The following is a 21,541-nucleotide window of genomic DNA, read 5'->3' as shown; positions in this document are numbered from 1 at the left end:
GTGTGTGTGTGTGTGTGTGTGTGTGTGTGTGTGTGATGAGAGAAAGGAATTCAATTTTATTGTTTTTTTCACATATGCATAAACAATTGTCTCATGACCAATTGCATTGTTCATCTCTTCCCCACAGATCCATAATGCTACCTCCATCAAATTTCAAGCATCCTTTAAATACTTGAACTTATTTCTGGGCTCTCTGTTCTGTTTTGTTGGCTGATTTATCTATCCTCACACCAATATGTCTTGATATGAGGTAGCATAATTTCCCCAACATCATCAAAATTGCCTTGGCTATTCTTGGTTCTTTACTCTTGCTCTTTTATATGAACTTTAGACACAATTTGTCAGATTTTTCTATGAAAAATCTGAATTTTGACTAACATTGCTTGAATTTATGGATGAATTTGGGAAACAATTGACAACATACTTCTGTGCTGCTTGCTTTTGTATCTTTAGATACATTTTTGTATCATAACATCTATCACATTCATTTTCAGGGTGTCAGCGAATTCTGTCTCATGTGTTATAACATAATTTAATTAACCATTTCCTTCTATTAATAGAAATGTAATTGCTTCCAATTTTATGAGTTACAAGAAATTGTACAATTCATTTATTTACTGAGCACTACTCTTTTTTTTTTTTTTTTGAGATGGGGGCTGGCCTTGAACTCCTGGGCTCAAGCAATCCTCCCACCTCAGCCTTCTGTGTAACTGGGACTGCAGGTGTGCCCTGGAGCATTTCTTCAGCCTCTTATGGTAGATTTGTTCATATCCTTCATTCTTTACAAAATTGGATCACTTGTCTTTTTTTTTAAATTAATTTGAGTGAGCTCTCTCTATATTAGGGATTTAACTCTTGTCTGCTTTTATGACATTTATTTGATTCTAGGACACTATCGATTGTAAGATGATTTAGTAACGGCTCTCTAGGATAAAATGAAAGAGTATTATAATTTATGCAGATTTCAAAAAACTGCAATAGCACACATTGACCCATGTACTCACATACTATTTTCTTCTTCCGCATTATAATCAAAATGTGCACCTAAGCCTCCTTTACCGTCAGAGTCTACACAGATTCTTGCTGTCAGCAACCCTCCAGGATATAGCCTGTGTGTCAGAACTCTGGCTCATGGCCTGGGCATTTTTGGTAACTTTGGCTTTGACAGTATAATTTTGAGACATATATTTTGAGACACAGAATACCGAGGTTGTGGCTACATTGCAAAGGCATCATAGACAAACGTAGAAGACAAAAAACAAAAAACAAAAAACAAAACAGAGTGGTAAAAAAATTAAACCACATCATATTCATGGGCAACCTTTGACAAAAAACGTGTGGCAGCTGAGTGACGGCCCTTCAGAGTGCAAGAATTGGTTAAACCATCATTCCTAGCTGTGAAGATTGTACAATCAATTCCAAGGATCTGGCAGTTTTGACTGTCTTTAAGTATATTGCCTGGCCTGAAATAAACAGCCAACTTCATGTATCTAACTTTTCTTTTCAATGTTGCATTATAATGTCATCTTTTAAAACTTTAAGTAACAATTTGTGATCCAGATTTAAATTAAGTTTCAACCGTGTGGTGTTGCCAATGCAAATAAGTTAATGGAGGTGACAGTTTTGGTTAATGGATAAACACTTCTGTGTGCACGAACTGGCCATGGTAATTATTAATATGTTGCTATTAATTCCTGGGCTTCCTGGCTGGGAATTTTCTCTTTACATTGATTGTAACACATTTGCATAAGGTGTGTTTCAAATATTTTGCTATCCTATCCTCTTCCTCTCCCTTTCCCTTCTCCCCTTCCTTCCTTTCTTCCAACTTGGGTTATGATGTCTTTAACAGGAGAAAAGTTTTAAATTTATTATATTCTCACAGAAAACAACAGAGCCTCTGTGTTTGGGGTCTAGCTTACAAAGGTTTTCACTGACTCCAAGATATATATTTTTTCAAGCATTTTTTAAGAGTATTTTCTCTGTTAGGGTCTTTCATCCATTGGACATTTATATTATTTGTATATGGTATAATGAAAGATTTAGGTGGTTTTTAAAAAAATGGATCTTCAATGGTCTCTATACATTGGAAGTGTCTTCTATCTCTACTTGCTGAACAGTCAACTTTTATCAGACTTAACTTCAATTGTCTAAAGCAGTCTGTTCAGAATTCTGTATTGTAACACTGGTGTATCTATCTCTGCCTGTGTCAGTACCATATAGTTTTAGTTTCTATGGCTTTATAATATGTTAGGATATATGGCACTTATAGCTCCCCTCAGGAAACATCTTTTATGATCTTTACAACACTGAGTGTTCCCATCCAGGAACATGGTAGTGTCTCTATTCACATTTCCTCTTATGTTCCACAGCAAGATTTTCTTATTTTTAATTTTAATTTATTTATTTTTCTACCTAGGTCTTATATACTCCTTGTTAATTTTCTTCCTACGGAATTTACATTTTTCGGTTGCTACTAGGAATGGTCATCTCCATAATATTGACTTGTCAGTCATTGCCCTTGGTTAGAAAGCATCTGTTGCAGATCTTCCCTGGGATAAGAAGAATGTTGGGTCAACATATTAAAAGCTTCAATTTGGAAGGAGGAGGAATCTATTGCATGACAACTTATTGATATATTAATATTTCCTTTGATGTTATTGTGAGGACAAGGAAAGTAAGTAAGTTCTTAGAAGACCATGAAGAATTCTACTAAAGAGACTTAGCATGCTCCTAGTCTGCAACCAGCCCTGACCACACCTGGTGCCATATTCTCAGCAGACTTGGGATGGGGTTTTGGGGCATCCAATATGCCTCTGGAGAGGCATCTTCACCCACCTGACACTTCCTATCTTTGTGCAAGGCACCGTCTGTGATTTTCTGGCTGTACTTCAGTTCCCCTGCTGGGACGGGGTCTTTGCTTGTGAACTGCAGCCCACGAGAGGGCCTAACCTCCCTCACTCTCACCAACACCTTCCTCTGGGCAACTGGCCCCTATTTTGAGGGTGCAGGTTGGGGTCTTCTGAATTGCAATGCTGCTATTCCTTGCAGGACCGTGACCGTTGCGCAGCCTTGATCTTCCTGCTGTCACTCCCATCCTTGAGTCACTGTGTCCCCCGGGACTCAGAGCCTGCACTATGCCCCTCAGATGTGTGGTCAGACTCCCCATCGCTGTCTCTACCCTTTCTGGGCCTTCTCCCCTTCCTCCCTTCTCTGCCAACCCGCTGCTGAGGTCCCAGCATCTCCTCACGTGGTCCAGCTTATACCAGTTTGCACCTACAATTAAAAGTTGAAATTTTACTACTTTGACGTTAAGGATGATAGGGACTCTGAATGCAAATCTTTGAATGCGTTACCATCCTAATTAATTCACACCCACTTTTGGTGGGTGGCTTAGATAGCCACCCATGCTATGAACGGTCGGTCATCTTAAACTAGGCAACTGATAATACCAAAAGCACTGTGACCCTCTGAACCCAGTGACAGTGCACAAGGTCACAGAGAGGCCTAGAAGGGTTTGGCACTTTTACACCAGACAGCTGGACAGAGCTTAAGACAGATGAGTCTTTTCTCCAAGGTCAGAATCCCTGCTTACCAACTTCAGGGACACAGTCCTGAGGGTTACAAGATTCCCTCTCTTCTGGTTTCAACTGAAGGTTGCAGAGATTACTTAGGGTCATGTCATCAGACACACACCGCACTTCCCGCACCCGGAAGCCGCCCTGGCAGCTCTTGGAGCACTGCAGGGGAACAAAGGGAAAAAGTCAGACTTCTTGGCAGACCGATAGCTCAGTGCACTGGAGGGGGAGACACTGGAGAATTTCAAACATCTCCAAAGGAGACAGATTATTAAACAACCTCCCACGCACCTATCAACCAGCTTCAACAACGAGCCACTCTTGGCCGGGTGCGTCCCATCTGTACCCCAGCCACTCCCATTCCTCCCACCATTTTAAAGCAAATCTAGACATCGTAGCACTTTGTCCACATTATTTCAGTTTGTGGCTCTGAAAGACAAAATATCATTATTACATCTAGAAATTAATAGTAGTTTCTCATTATCTTCAAATATAGATTCAGTGCTTCTAATTCCACTTGTCTCATGAATCCTATAGATTTTTAAATGCAGGGTTTTTCTCTTTAAAAATCAGGATCTGCATCAGGTTTGCACATTGCAGTTGACTGATGTCTTCCATGACTCTTTCAATCCACAGGTTTCCCCACTACTGTCTTTTTCCCTCCTGCATTTAGAGCTGAGTCATTTGTTCTGCAGTTTCTCATAGTCCGGATTTTGCTGACTGTATCCCCATGGTGTAGTTTAACACGTTCCTCTGTTCTATTGCCTGAATGCTGGAACTTGGATCTAGAAAAGGCTTTAACAGGTGAGGTTATTTATTTGAGACAGAGGGCAGGAGCATCATCATAGCTCACAGCAGCCTCAAACTCCTGGGCTCAAGCGATCCTCCTGCCTCAGCCTCCCTAGTAGCTGAGACTATAGGTGCACCCTGCCACACCTGACTAATTTTTCTATTTTCAGTAGAGATGAGGTCACCCTCTGGGTCAGGATGGTCTTGAACTCCTGACCTTAAGCAGTCCTCCCGCCTTGGCCTCCCACAGTGCTAGGATTACAGGCATGAGCCACCATGCCCGGCCCAGGTGCAGGTTTAATTTTGCTTTTTTACAGGGGGCTGTCTCTCTTTTGGGAATGTTAGTGGCCACTGATGTGCAATGCTCAGATCCATTAGTTCATTTGGGGGTGGAAAATGGTAGTATTACAATTCGATCATTCCTTTTTTTATTAGCTAGAAATCTCTTATAAAGAGTCCTCCCCCTGCCACCTTTACTCCTTGGCTACCCAGTGGTATGGCTGGTTTCAGGAAGACAGGGTACATGCTGATTCTTTCCCTTTACCCACCAGTGTTCAGAATAATGAGCTGGCTCCCTAACATCCTGTAATGATAACCTATTAGTTTTTAAAACAAATTATTATAAACAGATGGATTTAAACACCCATTATATAATAATAAATACTCAATAATAAATAATATTTATTATTCTTACTGATACTTAAACGGTCCCATCAATGGTTAGCAGGAGCCACTAAAAGTTGTGCCTGAGTCCTTGGGACATAAACTCCATTGTCTTTGAGAACTTCCTTGCTGCCTGGTATGCAAAGATGTTCCAACCTAACTTTGACACGTGCTGTCCCAGGTCTGGAACCAGCTGCCCTCTCTCAATCACTGGTTCCTTTGAGTGGAGGGTGGCCTTTCAAAGCCACATTCTGGATGACTTGTGCCCTTTGCCTCTGGGTTGGTTTTTAGGATTTTAGGCTCTTTTGGCCATCAGTCCTCTACAGCAGCATTTCTCAAAATATGGTCCAAGGACACCTGCACCCAATTAACTTCAGGAGCTTGTTAAAAATGAAAATTCCTTGGCCAGGATAGGCCCAGAGTTGGTCTTTTCAAAGAAGATCCCTAGATGATTCTTATGCACACTTAGCCACCGTTTTATGGCCTCTACAATCTAGAAACCAAGGCCATCCAAGCCCCAGGCCTTCCCCACCAATCAGGCTGGGTCAGGGAGCACCCCAGGATGGCTGTGTAGAGTAGACTGCCACAGGCAATACCCTCTAGGGCTGAGCCCAGTGCCTGGCCCAGGGGCATCTATGGGAGGACGGCAGGGGAGCCGGGCGCTAGCGCAGGCTCCAGCAAGGGGGCCAGGACTCACCATGCTCCATTCTGTGTTAAACCATTTGGCTCCGCAGGGCTTGAGGTGGCAGGATTGCTGGCTGGCGGGCTTCTCCAGGAAAGAGCATTCGTAGGGGTCTAGCACTTCAAAGGTGTCTGCGTTCTTCCTGACACAAATCACCTCCCGCTGTTGCGTCCCACTCCCACACTCGATGGAACACTGGAGAAAGCAGCAGAGAAAGATGGGTGTCAGGTGATGGAAAGGGGAGGACGACAACTGTCTATTAAGACATGTGCATGAAGGACATCACCAATTCCACCACTGATTCCGGAGGGAGAACCAAGGGAGCCCGGGAACATTGCTGGAGAAGAAGCTGCATGTGGATTCTAATTTTCCTAACAGTTCTGTCTCCGGAACAGAGAGTGGGTGCCCTGAGCTGTCATACCTTTAGGATGCTGGTCACCAAGATCATGTTGCCTCCTGTGCTGAGAGTGCAACAGTTTCCCTGAAACTCCCCTACAGGGAGTTAATTTGGTTGTTTCTGTCCAGTAGACTCTGACACCTCAGAGGTGTTAAAACAATGAATTGACATTCTGGTTTCATTTCTAGTCATTTCTAGTCTCTTAGGGGGTGGATACTGTGAATGAATTAGCCTCTGAGAGCCTGCATACCTGTGGATGAGGGGCTGATTTTGAACACAAAAAGCTGAGAAGAAGACCCTAGACCTGGGCAATGTCCCCCATGGTCAACCTTCCCCTTCCAACAAGGAGGTCAGCAGGAACTTTCACCCAGGAGTCTAATCTTGTTTGCTAACACGGTGCTGCAGTGTGCCCACGGCGTAGCGCCACAAAGAGGCAATTTCATTTGTTGGTGCATTTGGTTAGTTCATGGAAATATGATGTATATGACTGTTTGCTCATAAATTATCCTATTTAGTATATATCACTTTATAAAATGTTTTTTATTCATGTTTGGTTTACTTAATACTTTTTGATTAAAAAATTCTAAAGCTGTGCTCTGTATACTTTTATAGACTCTAAGGAATCTACTACCTTTATGAAAAGCTTGTAACAATGTGTGATGTTGAAACTCTTAATACTAGCTTTGCTGTCTGTATGCACATAATCCAATAAAAATAGAGGGAAAGAAAAACATCTATAAGCAGGAAAAAAATCAGGAAACTCCCAAACCAACAAATGATTCATCAGTCACACAGGCCATTAATAAGCTCAGGCTGCCACTGTCAGCAGTTGGTGCTTTGTGCCTTCTTCGTTGTCATCTTCATAACGTCCAGAAAGTTACAAGATTTTAGTCTGTTTTTCCTATTTTCTGCCATATTAGTTTATGAATCGATTTGGAGTGTGTTCATGTTTTGTCCCTTTCCTCCATGTGCTGCAGTCAATGGAGGGATCAGAGGCAGGACAGAAGCAACAGGCTGCACAGGCAAAGGTCTGGCCTCTCCTGCAGGAGAGAGGAGGGTGCATGTCGGGGGCGGGGTGCGTGGCGGGGGTGGCAAACTGCACTGAAGTTAGGGCACGTGGAAACCCGTCTAGCTCTGCGTCTTTGCCCAAGACGTTGCACCTCCCCAGGTCTCTGTTGTCTCACCTGCAAAGTGAAGGGTTTGGAAACATGATCTGAAAGACTCCTCAATGCTATAAGATTCTACATCTGTACTGCGTGTTTGGCAGAACAGCAGACTGCAAACCTTGGTCAAAACCCAAAGTTATCTTCTGCTACTTTTGGAAAGTCCTCGGAGAGATTAGGCAATTATGGGAGAATGAGCAAGTCTCAGCCTTCTCCTGCTGTATGTGCCCAGAAATGACAGAACACGTATGTCTGGGAACAAGTGAATCAATGTGTGTGTGTGTGTGGGGTATGTGTGTGCGTGCAAGAGACAGCGTTTGAGAACAATAAAGGGCACTTATCCTTGGTGGACCAGAAATTATGAGGAATCTTTAAAGGGTGAAAGACAGTTGAGATCAAGTTGAAGGAGGAAACCGTAGTCCAAAATGCACATGGAGGAGGACCCCTAGCCAAGAGGGAGCAGCTGAGGTGCTTCAGGCTAGATTAATGGTGGACAAGAAGATTGGGAGGGAGGCCTCGGGGCAATGAGCGGTCAGGTGAGTTACTGGCCCTAACTGTATCAATGAGGAGGAAGCAAAGAAGCATCTGCCTCTATTAGGAGAATTCACAGGAAAGTGCAAAGTGAAGTCATTTCCAGATAGTCAAAGGCCCAGAAAACCTACCACTTATGAATCTTATTTGAAAGACTTACTGGGTTATGGTCTCTAACAAAATGAAAACAAACAAACAAACAAACAAAACAAAACCGGGAAGAAGACACAGAATACAAAAGCAGAAGTTGGCAAAGACACCAGTAAAAGATGATTAATAATGGATACTGGGTTTCTTTCTGGGATGATGAAAATGTTCTGGAATTAGTGCTGATGGTTGCACAACTTTGTGCATATACTAAAAAACACGAAACTGTATACTTTAAAAGGGTGAATTTGATGGCATGTGAATTATATTTCAATAAAAAATGACCTTTTGGGGGAGGAGAGAAAGCTATTTAAAAACTTAAATCAGTGTTTTCTATAAAATTATTTGATTTTCATCTGTAGATAAATCCAGATGATTTCAACATCTTTTTAGAGGTATTGTAGATTCAGAGTGGAAGTAAATAAAAAGGGGAAGTATTCTGTTTTCATTTCTTTTTGAGATAGGGTCTCACTCTGTTGCCTGGGCTGTAATGCAGTGGTGTCATCATAGCTCATTGCAGCCTTGAACTCCTGGGCTCAAGTGATCCTCCTCCCTCAGCCTCCCGAGTACCTGGGACTACAAGCATGTGCCACCAGTGTCACTAGCTGTTTATTTTTTAATTTTTATTTTTGTAGAGACCAGGTCTCTCTGTGTTGCCCAGTCTGGTCTCAAATGCCTGGCCTCAAGTGATCCTCCTGCCTCAGCCTCCCAAAGTGCAAGGATTATAGCTGTGAACCACTGTGTCTTGTTTCTTCTGTTTTCTTTTAGGAGAGGATATGATTACTGATAGAAAAATAAAAATTTAAAACTCTGTGCTAAAAATTTGAGTGTTATCACTAGAAGAATAAAAATTCAATTTATAACTTTCAAAATCTTAGAGAGGAATAATGGGTTTAAGAAAACCTGACTAATACAAATGCATAGAAAGGAAAGAAGAAAGAAACATGAGAGTATGGCAATAGAAAACACAAAATAAGATGGCAGGGAAAAGTCCAAACATATAAGTGATTACAATAAATATAAATGGTTAAACTTTAACTCTTAAAATACAGAGACTTATTCATTGGGTAAAAGTAAAAGCAAAAATAGTCCTGCATACAAAAGACATACCTTAAAAATACATAGAAAGTTTGAAAATTAAGAAATTGACAAAGATATACCAGGTGAAAATCAACAGTGAGAAATCAGATGGAGTAATGCAAATATCAGATTAAGTATAACTTATGGAGAAAAGCATAGAAGGCAAAAAGTAATATTTAATGAGTATAAATGCTTCCAGTGAGAAATAATGGCAATTACACATGTTTCTGCGCCTAAAGAATTCTTCAGTTGCACTTTGGTGGATTATGGATCCAAGACCAGATGAGAATGAAAATATCTACTCAGATGCCAGTGAGAATACATGTGGATCCAGACCCACAGGCAGACAAGATAGCTGCTCCTGATGACTGGAGACTAAGAAAGACCACCCCAGAACTAAGACAGTACAAGGCTGAAGTAAACCCAGAATTGACAGAGAAGAAGGGAGACAATTCTGGGCAGAAATAATGGACTTAGCAGAAAACCTTATGAATAAGAGTTGGGCTACTTTGCCTCCAGAGTAGAAAAAGACCCCCTAAGCTTCACACATTCCTAGTTAGGTTCCAGGGATCTGGGGAGCAGTAGAAAGAGAATGTTTTCTTTTCTTGGTACAGTTAGAAAGACTCTAAAGACAGAAACACCTTTGTCTTTGCCTCTCTCTGGACTTAGGCCTCCTTCTCTCAGGCTGGCTTCTGCACAAGCCTCAGTATGGCCACTGCTAGCACCTGTGCTCACAACTTCCTAGTGAGTCTCTTCCACAAAACCCAAATGAAAGTCCCAGGGAAGGACCCTGTTTGGGTCACATATCCACTCCTGGACTAATTACTGTGACAGGCCGGTGGGGGTTCAAGATGTCATTTTTCATTCAAAGCACATGGTTGGAAGGAACATTTATTTTTGCATTCTGAAGCCAGTTAATATTTAAAACTTACCTTTCAAGAAATAAGCAAGCTCTGTTTAATTTTCTTTGAGGATAATGTTAAATCCCAGGGTGGGGAGTTGCCAGCAGGCTCCAATATCCTTATAAATCTAGAACCAAAACCTTGCCCACATTCAATTGTGTCCTGACCCTTTTGGACAATAAATGGATCCCTTGACAAGGGCAATAAATCCCTAGTTTCTAATCTTAGCAGAAATAAAGGCTGCCTTCACCAGGGTTCATATCACTCTTAGTTCTCTGAGTTTAAGTCTAAAGTCAACAGGAGGCCCACAAGCCAAAACAGAGCCCGAATTCCTGCACCCTTCTCTTCTGAGAATGGCAGATGTGAGTTCCACTGTCCTGCTTGTCTTCACATGTGTGACTGCTATGATCTGATATTGCGATTTCACATGGGACTCTTCCCATTGCCTCAGTTTCCGTGGATATTTGGTATAACAGGTGTCCTACATGCAATCCCTGCTGAATTATCTTTGGGGTTTAGGTCCTGGGTGTTTTGCTACCAATAATGAGATAGAAACATCTGGTAGAAAAAAATGTATAAACATGTAGAGAAGCAGACTAATATTTGTTATTTCTCATATCTGAAGCAATGGGTAATCCCCTTCATGTAGAGCATCCTATGAAAACTCATAAGAACCCTAGGAGGTTATTGTTATCCTCATATTTGGATGAGGAAACAGGCTCAGAGAGGTTAAATATCTCACCCCAAGCTAGAAAACTAATGAGAAGTAGAGCTGGGATCAATTATCAAACGAGTATAACTTTGATATTGACCAGAGTAGCATTGGAAGTACCTGAATTCTCTTTCTTTATGAATTCTCTATGTTTTACAGGTTCTACTATAAAAACATTAAAGGAAATTTGAAGAGAAAACATTTCCCCATGTCGTTTGCTTTTAAAAACCTATATTTTGAAGTGGTTGAGATCATAGGGTTCATATATTCTCATATGCTATTTTCACTTGCTGGTATATCATATGCACATTTCACATCTTCCTAATGATAATATTTTACTGAGTTATGACATACCGTAATATCCCTAACCATCCTGTTGTCCTGAACATCTCTGTTGAAAAAGCCTTTTTTCTTCTGCTAATTGTTCCCTTCAAATGAACCCCCAGGAGTGGGGTGACTGGGTTAAGGCAAATGAACATTTTTATGGTTCTTGACTTTTATTGCCAAATTGCTTTCCAAAGGGCTTGTATCGCTTTACAAGGACAAGGCAGGCCATTTTTTTTCAGGGTCTGTTTTTAAAGCTACTTAAAAGAAATAAAATTCTGTATGGAGCCAGAGGTCCTGATAATGTGTGAATCGGGCTCATAAGCCAACACGTCCTCGGAGGAGCAGCCAGCCCTGGGAGCCAGACGCTGAGTGGCCCAAGAACTCAAACCCTGGTGGTAACCGCAACAGGGCAGTAACTTCCACATGTTCTTAGGGGGTTCACGTTCAATTTTGGAAAAGTGAGGGAAAAATTAATTCCTCAATGAAGTTACTCTATTAAAGTACTCAGTATTAGCTATTCTTTTTTTTTTTTTTTTTTTTTGAGACAGAGTCTCACTCTGTTGCCTGGGCTAGAGTGTCATGGAGTCAGCCTAGCTCACAGCAACCTTAAACTCCTGGGCTCAAGCGATCCTCCTGCCTCAGCCTCCCGAATAGCTGGGACTACAGGCATGTGCCACCATGCCCGGCTAATTTTTTCTGTATATATTTTTAGCTGTCCATATAATTTCTTTCTATTTTTAGTAGAGACGGGGTCTCGCTCTTGCTCAGGCTGGTCTCAAATTCCTGAGCTCAAATAATCCGCCCGCCTCGGCCTCCCAGAGTGCTAGGATTACAGGCATGAGCCACTGCACCCGGCCTTTTGTTTCATTTAAAACACCCTTTCCTATTCTAAAATAAAAACTAAAATTTCCCATATTCACTTCTAAAAGTTTAAAAATTTTCATTTCACATTCATTTCTCTACAGGCACCGGCCCGGTGCTGCATCCTTTATGTGCAGTTTCTTCTAAAGGTAATCTCATAAGGTGCTGTCATTGGCAGCATTTTATAGGGGAGGCAACCGTGCCAGGCCACAGGCTCCCTGAGGGCAGGGATATTTGTTTTGCCCACTGATGTAGCCCAGTGCTTAGGTGAGCACACACAAGGTGCTCAATGAACATTATTCACTGGCTGAGGCTCCAAGGGCATAAGTAGCTTCTCCAGGGTCATGGGTAGCCAGCGGCACAGCTGGGATTCCAAGCTGCGACCCTTGACACAGAGTGCTGGTTCCTAACCCCTCTGCAATGCTGCCTCTTGCCAGGGACAGACAGACACACCAGTTCTGGTCACTCACCTGACTCCAGCTCCCGGCAAACCACTCCACCTTGCCCGTGCAGGGCCCGTTGTCACACGGGGTGGCCTCCGCCGGCCGGTTGTTCCCGCAGCCCTCCAGGGGCAGGCTGCTGACGTGGTTGGTCATGCACACCACCGAGCGCGTCCGCACTCCGGCCCCACACTCCGTGGAGCACTGCGGGACAGGAGGAGGGCACGTTAGTCGGGGAGGCCTCCGCAGGTTCTGAAGCCACTTTCAAATGATGCAACGGAGGATGGAACACCTCATCTTCCTACCATCTCTTTCCCCTAGACCTACCTGACAACTTCTCATGCATAGCCTACTCCATTATAGGATACCAGTACGGCAGCTCCTGTCTTAGATTTCCTGGGGTGGGCTGCATTCCAAATAGCCCGTCCCGCTGCTGTGATTAATACGCTTATTCTTGTTAGACTATCTTTCTCAGCTTTTGCTATCAAAAATATATTCAGCTGACAAGAATGAATGCATGAAAACTTGAGCACGTGTCTACCTGCTCGTGGCCGAGTCTGGGCTGAGCTGGGAAAGGAGGCGAACTGAAGCTGTCACTTCAACATTGCTCCTGTCCCTGAAGGCCACAGCTGTGAGAGTATGGGGAGGCACCTTGGTGTGGAGGGGGAGCTTGCCTTGGAACCAAGTACAATAGCGCTAACGCCCCTACTAGCTGTGTGGCCCGGGGCAGGTGACCTTTGGCACACTCATCTGGACAACGGGCATAGGAACATTCCTGGCAGGATGACAGACATGAATGATGTCCTTTGCAGACAGCAGGTCTCAGTAAGCGCTGTGAGAGGCTTTACATGTCAACTCCTACATGCCTACTCTAAGACAGAGAAACTGAGGCTTCACTCAAGGCCATGTAACTTTTAGTGGTTTCCCTACTACAGTCACCCTCTGTCCTCACTAGGGCACAGTAGAAACATCCCCAGAGCTCACAGAGAATTTTCCGTTTGTCTTGAAATACTTTGGAACGCTGCCTTATTTTCTTCTCGTCCTATGTTTCCAACGTTTTCTGGACTCCTCGGCTGGGAGGCCCGCGGAGGCCTCGCACCCAGCACATACACCTTCCCCACTGTTATGGCTCCTCCCCATGGCTTTCCAATCTCTGTTCGGGTTTCTACCTGGATTGGAAACTGACTGTTCTTCTGCCTTCGTGCTTCAACATCTAGTTTCGTGGCTTCTAGTTGAGCCACACTGCTCCAACCTGTCCTGCCCCTTTCCGCCGTGGTTCCAGCACCGTCCACATTCTGCCCCTGGACTATGGTGGCAGCTTCTCGCTCAGACTCACCGGCTTTCCTAATGCCCTGGGCTTCCAGGTGTTGAGAACTCCATGCTGAACGCTTCCTCTGAAGCCATCCCATTCCTAACAAAATTCACACATGGACTTCCCCACCTGGCATCCAAGGTCTCCTATAGTATGGCCCCAATCAGCCCATTCTTCTAGGCTAATTTCCCAATATTCTATCCCACACACCTCATGCTGGACAGACCCAGAGTGGCCACTATCTCCTGATCATACGAAATGCTCACAGAGCCCTTGCCCGTGCTGTTCCCTCCGCCTGGAATGCCCATTCCCTTCCCCTGGACATGTAAGAACCCCTTAAGGCTCGGATCAAATGCCATCTCCTCTGTGAACAGTTCCCTGATTGCCCAGTTCAGTATAGTCCTTCTAGCCTTAGAACTCCCACGGCACTCTATGCTCTGTTTTCTTCCTTTGTACTATGGTTATTTGTGTCCTATCTGGTTTTTTTTTTTTTTTTTTTTTTTTTTTTTTTTTGCTATTGAAGTAGGCTTGGTGGGAGCAGGGACCATTGAATCGTCTTTATTCCTTCTCAGGTCAGCACCCTACTCATGAGTGAATCCATGAGTATCAGTTGAATTAATGGATATAGACCTGGGCCCTCCCTTGATCATTTCTCTTATCAGCACCTTCCAATCCTAGAAGTGGCCCTTTTAGCACATGACCAAAGCCCATTCTAAGGGTTTCTGGGTCTTCTCTTAAAAACAGAGTCAATGTTTGAGTTCTACCAATATTACCATTTTAAGAAATAAAAGCAATAGAATTTTTTCCTGCCCAATATTATCCACAGAAAAACAACAGAATTTGCTTTCTCAAATAAAATTTGAGAAAAGAATGAAAATCCTTATACTCTTTATTAAAATTTCCATTTTCATTTTTGTATGCTGCTATCCAGTCCTGTGAAATCACCGCCCAGTATGAGTGATCAAACATTTGCAACACCACTGCTGACCTGGGCCTCACTCCTCAGGGAGGAAACTCCCTCTGGGGCAAAGGGCTTGAAGGGGATCACAACATGCCACCCCGAAATATGCTGCTTTGGCACACTGATTATTCTGAGCTGAAGGCAAGTGAGAAACAGCAGAGGCAGGAAGGGCTCTCTGCCTTCCATCTTTCCGCCTAAAAGCAAGGCACAAATTTCCCATGAGAAAGGTGCCCTCCCAGTACCAAGAAGCAAAGAACATTTTTATCATCAGACATGGGGAGTTCACTCTGGGATGAGTCTGTATAAATAAACCTTAGTAAAATAATCCTTATCATCTGTCAGTTTCCCCCATATAGTTCTTAGTCACTTTCTTACAGTCCACTGCCCGCAGAAGCCCCAGTTCCTTTCTTTGTCTAATCACTTCTCCACAATTTATCGCCCTTTGTTAAAGTGGTATATAAGCCTTGAGCCCACTCACTCACTTCTTTAGGGTTTTCACTTCTTTCCTAGGAAGCCCCCTGTGCTACATAAAAATATTAACATCAGATAAAATCAGTATGCTTTCCTCTTGCTAATCTTTTGTCAGCTTAATTCACAGGCTGCAGCCAGAGAACCTAAGAGGGTAGAGGAAAGTTTTTCCTCCCTTATAGGGAGTTACACACACTTTTCATGACTTTTGCTCTATTTGCATTGTTATTCAAAATCTGAGACAATGTAATAGTCCCTTAGGTTAAAAATACTTTGTTGTAATAATTGGGCTGGTCTAGGCTAAAAGGATTTTGGGTTTCAGCCACGTATGATCTGGTCTTCTTCCTAACTTTAAAACTCAAGATATTTAAATTCTCTTGTAAAGAATACAGGGCAGATTGAATCTCACTTATCTTCGTGTTTCAAGCCCTGTGACTACTTCTTTCCAGGTAATTTCCATCTGACTAGCTAACTTAATTTTCTGCTTTCCAAACCAAGTCATGCACCATGCATCCGGGAAAGATTTTCCATATCCCCATGTGCTTAACTTAAAAGAAGAATGTTAGGGACCATGGCAGTGCCCAACGAGAGGCCATCACATGAACAGGGTCTGTAGAGGAACTTCACTTTATTACATGAACTACAGCAAAACGCACAACAAATTTAAATTTGAAGGGAGCTGCCCACACAGGACCTGGCCCAGGTAGCCTATCAGCAGAAATGAGGGGTAGCAGAGACGTTACCCCAAGACTTTGACACCCACTCACTGTCCCTGAAAGATGTTCCTAAAAGAAGGACCAAATCTGCTTTGGTAGTCAGAAAAGGACCTGACTCCTAATTGAACTTCTGGGCTGATAAAACACAACAATGCATGGAATTCCTAGCAACGCCTCCAGCAACAGTTAAGTGCTAAACTTGGCCCAATTGGCCCCTGAGAGACTATAAGGCTCTAATGACTATTCTTGAACTTCAGTTTTACGCACCATCTTCTGTAATTTAAATTATTCAATATTTTTTCTTGGAAATCTTCCTTAGAAATTAGGTGTTACCAAACTGAGGCTGGTGGACTTTCTAAAAGTTTTTTTTTTTTTCTGTTGTGATTAAAAATTGCACATGTGTTTAAACCTGTCATTGAAAAGCACATGATGCTTACATCCATCCGATAAGGTCCACCTGCAATTAAAAGCAACTGACAAGATATTTTTAAGGTCAGTCATTAAGCCAGAGAACTTTATAGTCCTGGAAGTTTAAGACAAGATTCAAGATTGGGGTTATAACCTTAATTCATTTAGGTAGAGATTAATTAATTTTAAATTGGGCAATAGGATATATTCTGTATCCTTAAGTGTTTGTAAACTTTAATTTTCTTTGGTCTTTCTCTCTTTAGCTCACTGAGTCAGAGGCTGTGACTCGTTCATGCTTGGCATGTGCTCAATACATGTTTATTCCCAGCAATGAAAAATTGCATTGTTCAGACTTAAGCTTAACAGGGCTGATTTTATACAAAGCAACTATTCAAATGTAGAAGACTGCCATCAATCGGTCATTCCAGGGGCTCAACTTTTTGTTAGACCACCTGGTGGCTCAAAGGCCACTGTAGACCTGGAGCCTAAGAAGAATGATGCAGCCCCCAGGAAACCCTCCCCACTGTGCCAACCTCATCTAGGTCATGGTTTCAAATGTGTTACCCCTTAATGCTCACTCAAAATAAGCATGAACATTTAGGAATAATTATCTCTCCTGAGAGTAGATAAAGCAAAATTATTTTCTTACATCATAGCACCAAACTCAACATGATTTAAAACATTTTATTCCAAAAAAGAACAAAAGTTCTCTGAACAGTAGAATAAAGTGTTCATTCTTTGTTCTATTTATAATTTTAAGCCAGGCTAGATTCAGTAAGAATCTGTGTAGAAATACAACACAAATTTACATTAACAGGAAATTCGTAAGTCATTATTGGATGGGAAATAGCTATTGTGGAAATCTTTCGAAAATTTACATGTAGATTTTTACTGTTCTAAATTAATATGGGAGACACACAAAGGAACGAACCACTGCAGTGGTTTTTCCCCCACATAGTGGTGTTTTCTGTACATACTGTGCCCTGAGCCCACTGCCTTTTTGAGAGAGTGGCAAATGCAGAGAGATGGAATTTAAAAACTGCAAAGAAGCGCTGAACTAAAATGATTATAAAAGCTCTCCCAGTTGCTGCTTGGGAGATTCTACATTGAGAAAATCTTTCTGGAGAGAAATTTGCCAAAATCTACTACGCGTTCTAAAAGCATTCACAACTTTTCCCTGTATCTTCACAGAATTCCACTTCCTAAACATTATTTTAGGGAGATAAGAAAAGGTGCATGTCAAGATTTATGCATAAGGACATTTACTGAATATCCTTTTAAATGTCCTATTTGAAATAGTAAGAAATCAGAAAAAAAAAAACAAACCCAAACATGTAGAAATAGGGGATTGGTTCAATTATAGCAGTCCTACAATAGCTTATTGTTATAAAAAATCATGTTTTAAAGGTTTTTTATACCATGAAAATGTTTATAATATGTAAGTGAAAAGAGCAAGAGACCAAATTATACATACATAATGATTTATATCCTTAAAATATCTATGAGTAGAAAAAGCTACTTACATAAAGTATGTACAAAGGTAGAAAAAAGCTTGGTAGTATAGCTTTAAAAATTCAATTATTATCTTTTAGTGAAGAGATTTGGGGCCTACTTTTCTGAATTTTTCATATTTTTGTAATCATGTGTGACTTTATAACCAGAAAAATGAACATTATTTAAAAAAGAATCTTTCCCACCTAAAAAGAAAGTCCAGCATCATGCTTCTCATGCGTTTGCTTACACAGTAAATCCAAGTTTACTGCGAGCACAAATGAGTTCTGGGATGGTGAGAAACCCAGAAGCTAAAGCACAAAAGAATGAGTGGAAGGAACGGGGAATTTTTAGCCTGGAGAAGTGGAAGGGTCCCCAGATGGCCACAGGACAGGGGGAGTTAGCAAAAAACACTTAGGTTCAATGTAAAAGAAAACCTCCTGTCACCTTGAGCCGCACAAGAAAAAGACACAATTGGATACTCGGTGACTTTCTGATAAAGGATTCGGACATCTCCACATCCACCCGCAGCGCCCCCTTGTCACATAAATCCTACTGTTGCCTTTGACAGGTGAACTTGTTCTAGTCCTGGTTTCCCTCCATACAGGTAACTGGTGGGCTAATAGTTAACTATATACACCTTGGAGCTGTTCTCTGACACCTGACACTTGAGACCTAGGCTATCGGGGAGGGGACAGTGTGTAAGATGTTTTAAACTAGTAGAAGAAGAAGGGCCTACCATTTGCCAAGTGTCTGTTATACGCCAGACACTCGCAGAACATATGCAAGGTGTGACGGAATTATTCGCTTTTCTGAGTGTTTCATTATGTAATGACTACATGGAGTGCCCATGGAATTAAACCAATCTTTTCACACCTACTCCTCAAGCTTGGAAGTCCTCGGTCCTCACATAAGGATACAAAGCCCCAAATAACTCATAACTTCTGGGCCTTTTCTGGAAAGTCAGAAATCGGCCTTGGGATTCTGCGCTAGTGATGCGTCTTCCCGTGGTTGTGGCACCTTAGCAGACCCTGGTCCCTGCCTTCCACCCGCCATCACGCTCACCCTTTCGCTCCACTCGGTGAGGAACCAGCTCTTCGCACAGGGGCCCATGTCGCAGTTCTCAATGTCATTCGGCCGGAGCTTCATGTTGCATTCCTCATCGTCAACCACGTCCCCGATGTTGCTCACACACTTCACGTCGCGGGTTCTCTGTCCCACTCCACAGGGCACCGAGCACTACAACACAGCAAGCTTTAGCTCCGAGAAAGACCCGCCAGGATGGCGCCCGCATCCTTTGTTACCTGCCCCCAAACAGATGACCATGGGGAGGCCCCTTGTGTCGCTGGGTCCCCTGCAATGCATGTAACTACCTGGGGGAGGATCTGAGCCCCAGAAACATCACAACCCTTTTCTCTTAGACCTTCTTAGACGCCTTGCCTACTTTATTCCTCTGGGCCTCAGTGTTTTCATCTATAAAATGGGAGGGCAGGATTGGAAAGAGTTGGCTCTACCAGCAGTTGCCAACTGTCACTCCACCATGGCACATGGAACAGATGAGGTCTCCCACGAGCTCACCCGTAAAGCTGGCTGCGGGTAACGCACGCTAGCCTGAACTCTACTGAGCTGTTGGTACATCCTACGGTTTGCAAAAATGGCCACGTAGAACCCCTGGGATGGGTTCCCTCCCCGGGGACTCAGGGTTATCCCATCTCAGGTCTTGGTGGGGGAGGCGGGACAAAGGGGGTGAGTCTTGGACGGGGACTTCCAGGGTGGGCTGCAGCCTGCATACCGAGGTCCAGTCCGTCCGGATCTGCCACTCGCTGCAGATCTTGAGCTGGCAGGTGCTGGTGGTCTCGGGCTTCTCCAGGTGCTGGCAGCGGTAGGGCTGCACCGTCAGGCTGCGGTTGGCATACACCTGGCGGCACAGAACCTGGCGGTGCTGCATGCCCAGACCGCAGGTCTTACTGCACTCGGACCACTCCCCGATGTCCCAGCTAGCCAGAAATGAGAGACGAGAGCGAGAGACCATGTTCAGTGCCCAGAAAGGGAGCGTGGGCCCAAGCCACTGTACACGGAGTCAGGGCAGGTATTACGGGGGACCCTCTCACGAGGGCATTGCTTAACAGTCTGCCTAAGGCTCACCTGACTCTCTAAAGGAAGGTGCATTTGTTTGACATGGCATTTACCAGTGACTAAGGAAGGTCTAGATTCTATGAGAAGTTATACAAAACTGAGAAGGTACAAAAAAAGTTTTATCTAGTTAAAAAAAAATAACCATAACGGTTAGTTTTATTATCCTGTAGAACATTAACCCATTTTGGAACTAACTTAGAAGCCTCATTCCAGCATTCTTTATTTTTCAATAACTATTTTCATATCAGTTCCACCTACCCCCTCTGCCATCCTGCTGTCATTAGTTAAATGAGGCAGCAGCTCATGCTCATTCTGCATCGGGGTGAGAACGGTATTTTTATTGCTCTGAGAATTAGGTTTTGCCCCTCTTAGGGCCCTTTCCCCCTGTTCTTCTGGATGTGTCCTGTTCATCCTTCGATGACCAGTTCAAGGCCTCTCCGTGACATTTCTTGACCTCTCCAGACCGATGTCTTTGTGACTCCCTCTGTCCTCTCTCTGTCCACAGCTCACCTACGACCCCGACTAGCTGGATTCTCAGTCTTCGCTTCCCCCTTTGGTTTCCTTACCAGGCTAAAACCTAATTGGTCCAATTTTCCAAAGGGTGGGCTTCCTGGGCGGGTGCTGACTTGCTAAAGGCTGTCAGCCCCTGAGTTCGTCCTGAGAGACAGGCACGCTTGCTAAACAGACCATTCCACGCACGGTCCGAGTCTTGTGTTTCTAAGTCAGATTTAGACTGATTAAAAAATTACATTATATCTGCTACAAAGGTCCTGTGGACAAGCAACCGGAAGTGACCCGGTAACAGGTGACCTAAACAGAGAGGTCGTCTTACAAGGCGGGGCACGGGAAGATGTTGCAGGGCTCCTCCTCGGGGGTCGGCTTCATGCTCGAGTCACAGTAGCTCTCGGGAACCTCTTCGTGAGTGTTTCTGTGCACGCAGCGAAAAATAGGGTACTGAGCTCCTGCAACGACAGGACAACGTCTGAGGGACAGCCTCCCACTGGAGAGCTGGGCTACAGGTGGGGTGCACAGATTCGGGTGCTGAGGAAGAGAAGGCGCAGAAACAGTGAGGACAGTTCACACACACGCCTTCATTCGGGGCTCACGTACCCCCGACCTCTCACAGGCTTTGCCAGGAACTGTGGGTGTGCCAACAAGAGTCAGACACAGTTCCTGCCGCCAAAGGAATCGATCCTGTATTTGTGGACACGGTTTGAGTATGTTCAAAGGCAGATAAAAACAACTTCATTACGGTTCAAGGTAAAAGAGAGATCGCTAGGCAGGGAGGTGACTATAAAATGAATGCAAATACAGCTTTCCTAGGGTTCTCTGGAGGCACCAGGAAGCAAATGTTTCAGAGGGGTGCAGCTTCACCCTGCAGAAAGGGTTGGGCTTGGGCAGGTGTGTGCACAGATGTTTCGGAGGGAGGGGCGCTCAGGTTGCTACACTAGGATAAAAGAGCCTGCCTGACAAACCGGCTGCTATGCCAGGTCCGGGTAAGAGATGGTTAGGTTGGGGAGAGAAGTAAGAAGAGTAAGAAAGGGCAAAAGAGCAGCTGCCATCCCTCGCCTGGAGAGCGTTTTACACGTCCCTGGAACACAGTCCTGACCCAGCGGCACGTCAGTGATCTGAGTCTGTCTGCTCCCGCAGACAGTGAGCCAGTTCTTGCTCATCTCTGCAGCCCCAGCACCTAGCAGAGCTGCAGGTGCTCAAGAAGAGTTTGTTGAATGAATATTCATCAGAGGTCTAATAGGTGTTTTTATTACTTTGCTTAAAAATA

At 43.6% G+C, this 21,541-nt stretch overlaps 1 protein-coding gene across 2 annotated transcripts in view; it reads right to left on the bottom strand.

The window, feature by feature from the left end:
- The window catches only part of THSD4 (thrombospondin type 1 domain containing 4), a 571,869-nt gene that overhangs the window by 7,540 nt on the left and 542,788 nt on the right, over positions 1-21,541 (bottom strand). For both annotated transcript variants that reach the window (XM_045530986.1, XM_045530977.1), the window contains 6 exons: positions 20,594-20,723; positions 19,418-19,622; positions 18,691-18,864; positions 12,300-12,473; positions 5,725-5,904; positions 3,593-3,737 (listed from right to left, as the gene is read on the bottom strand). In XM_045530986.1, coding sequence (XP_045386942.1) covers positions 3,593-3,737; positions 5,725-5,904; positions 12,300-12,473; positions 18,691-18,864; positions 19,418-19,622; positions 20,594-20,723 — 1,008 coding nt within the window. The remainder of the gene's footprint in view (positions 1-3,592; positions 3,738-5,724; positions 5,905-12,299; positions 12,474-18,690; positions 18,865-19,417; positions 19,623-20,593; positions 20,724-21,541) is intronic.

This window comes from Lemur catta, chromosome 1 (genome assembly GCF_020740605.2).
Source record: "Lemur catta isolate mLemCat1 chromosome 1, mLemCat1.pri, whole genome shotgun sequence".
Classification (NCBI taxonomy): domain Eukaryota; kingdom Metazoa; phylum Chordata; class Mammalia; order Primates; family Lemuridae; genus Lemur; species Lemur catta.
Note: the sequence above shows the minus strand (reverse complement) of the source record. Positions and strands in the feature narration are given on the sequence as shown.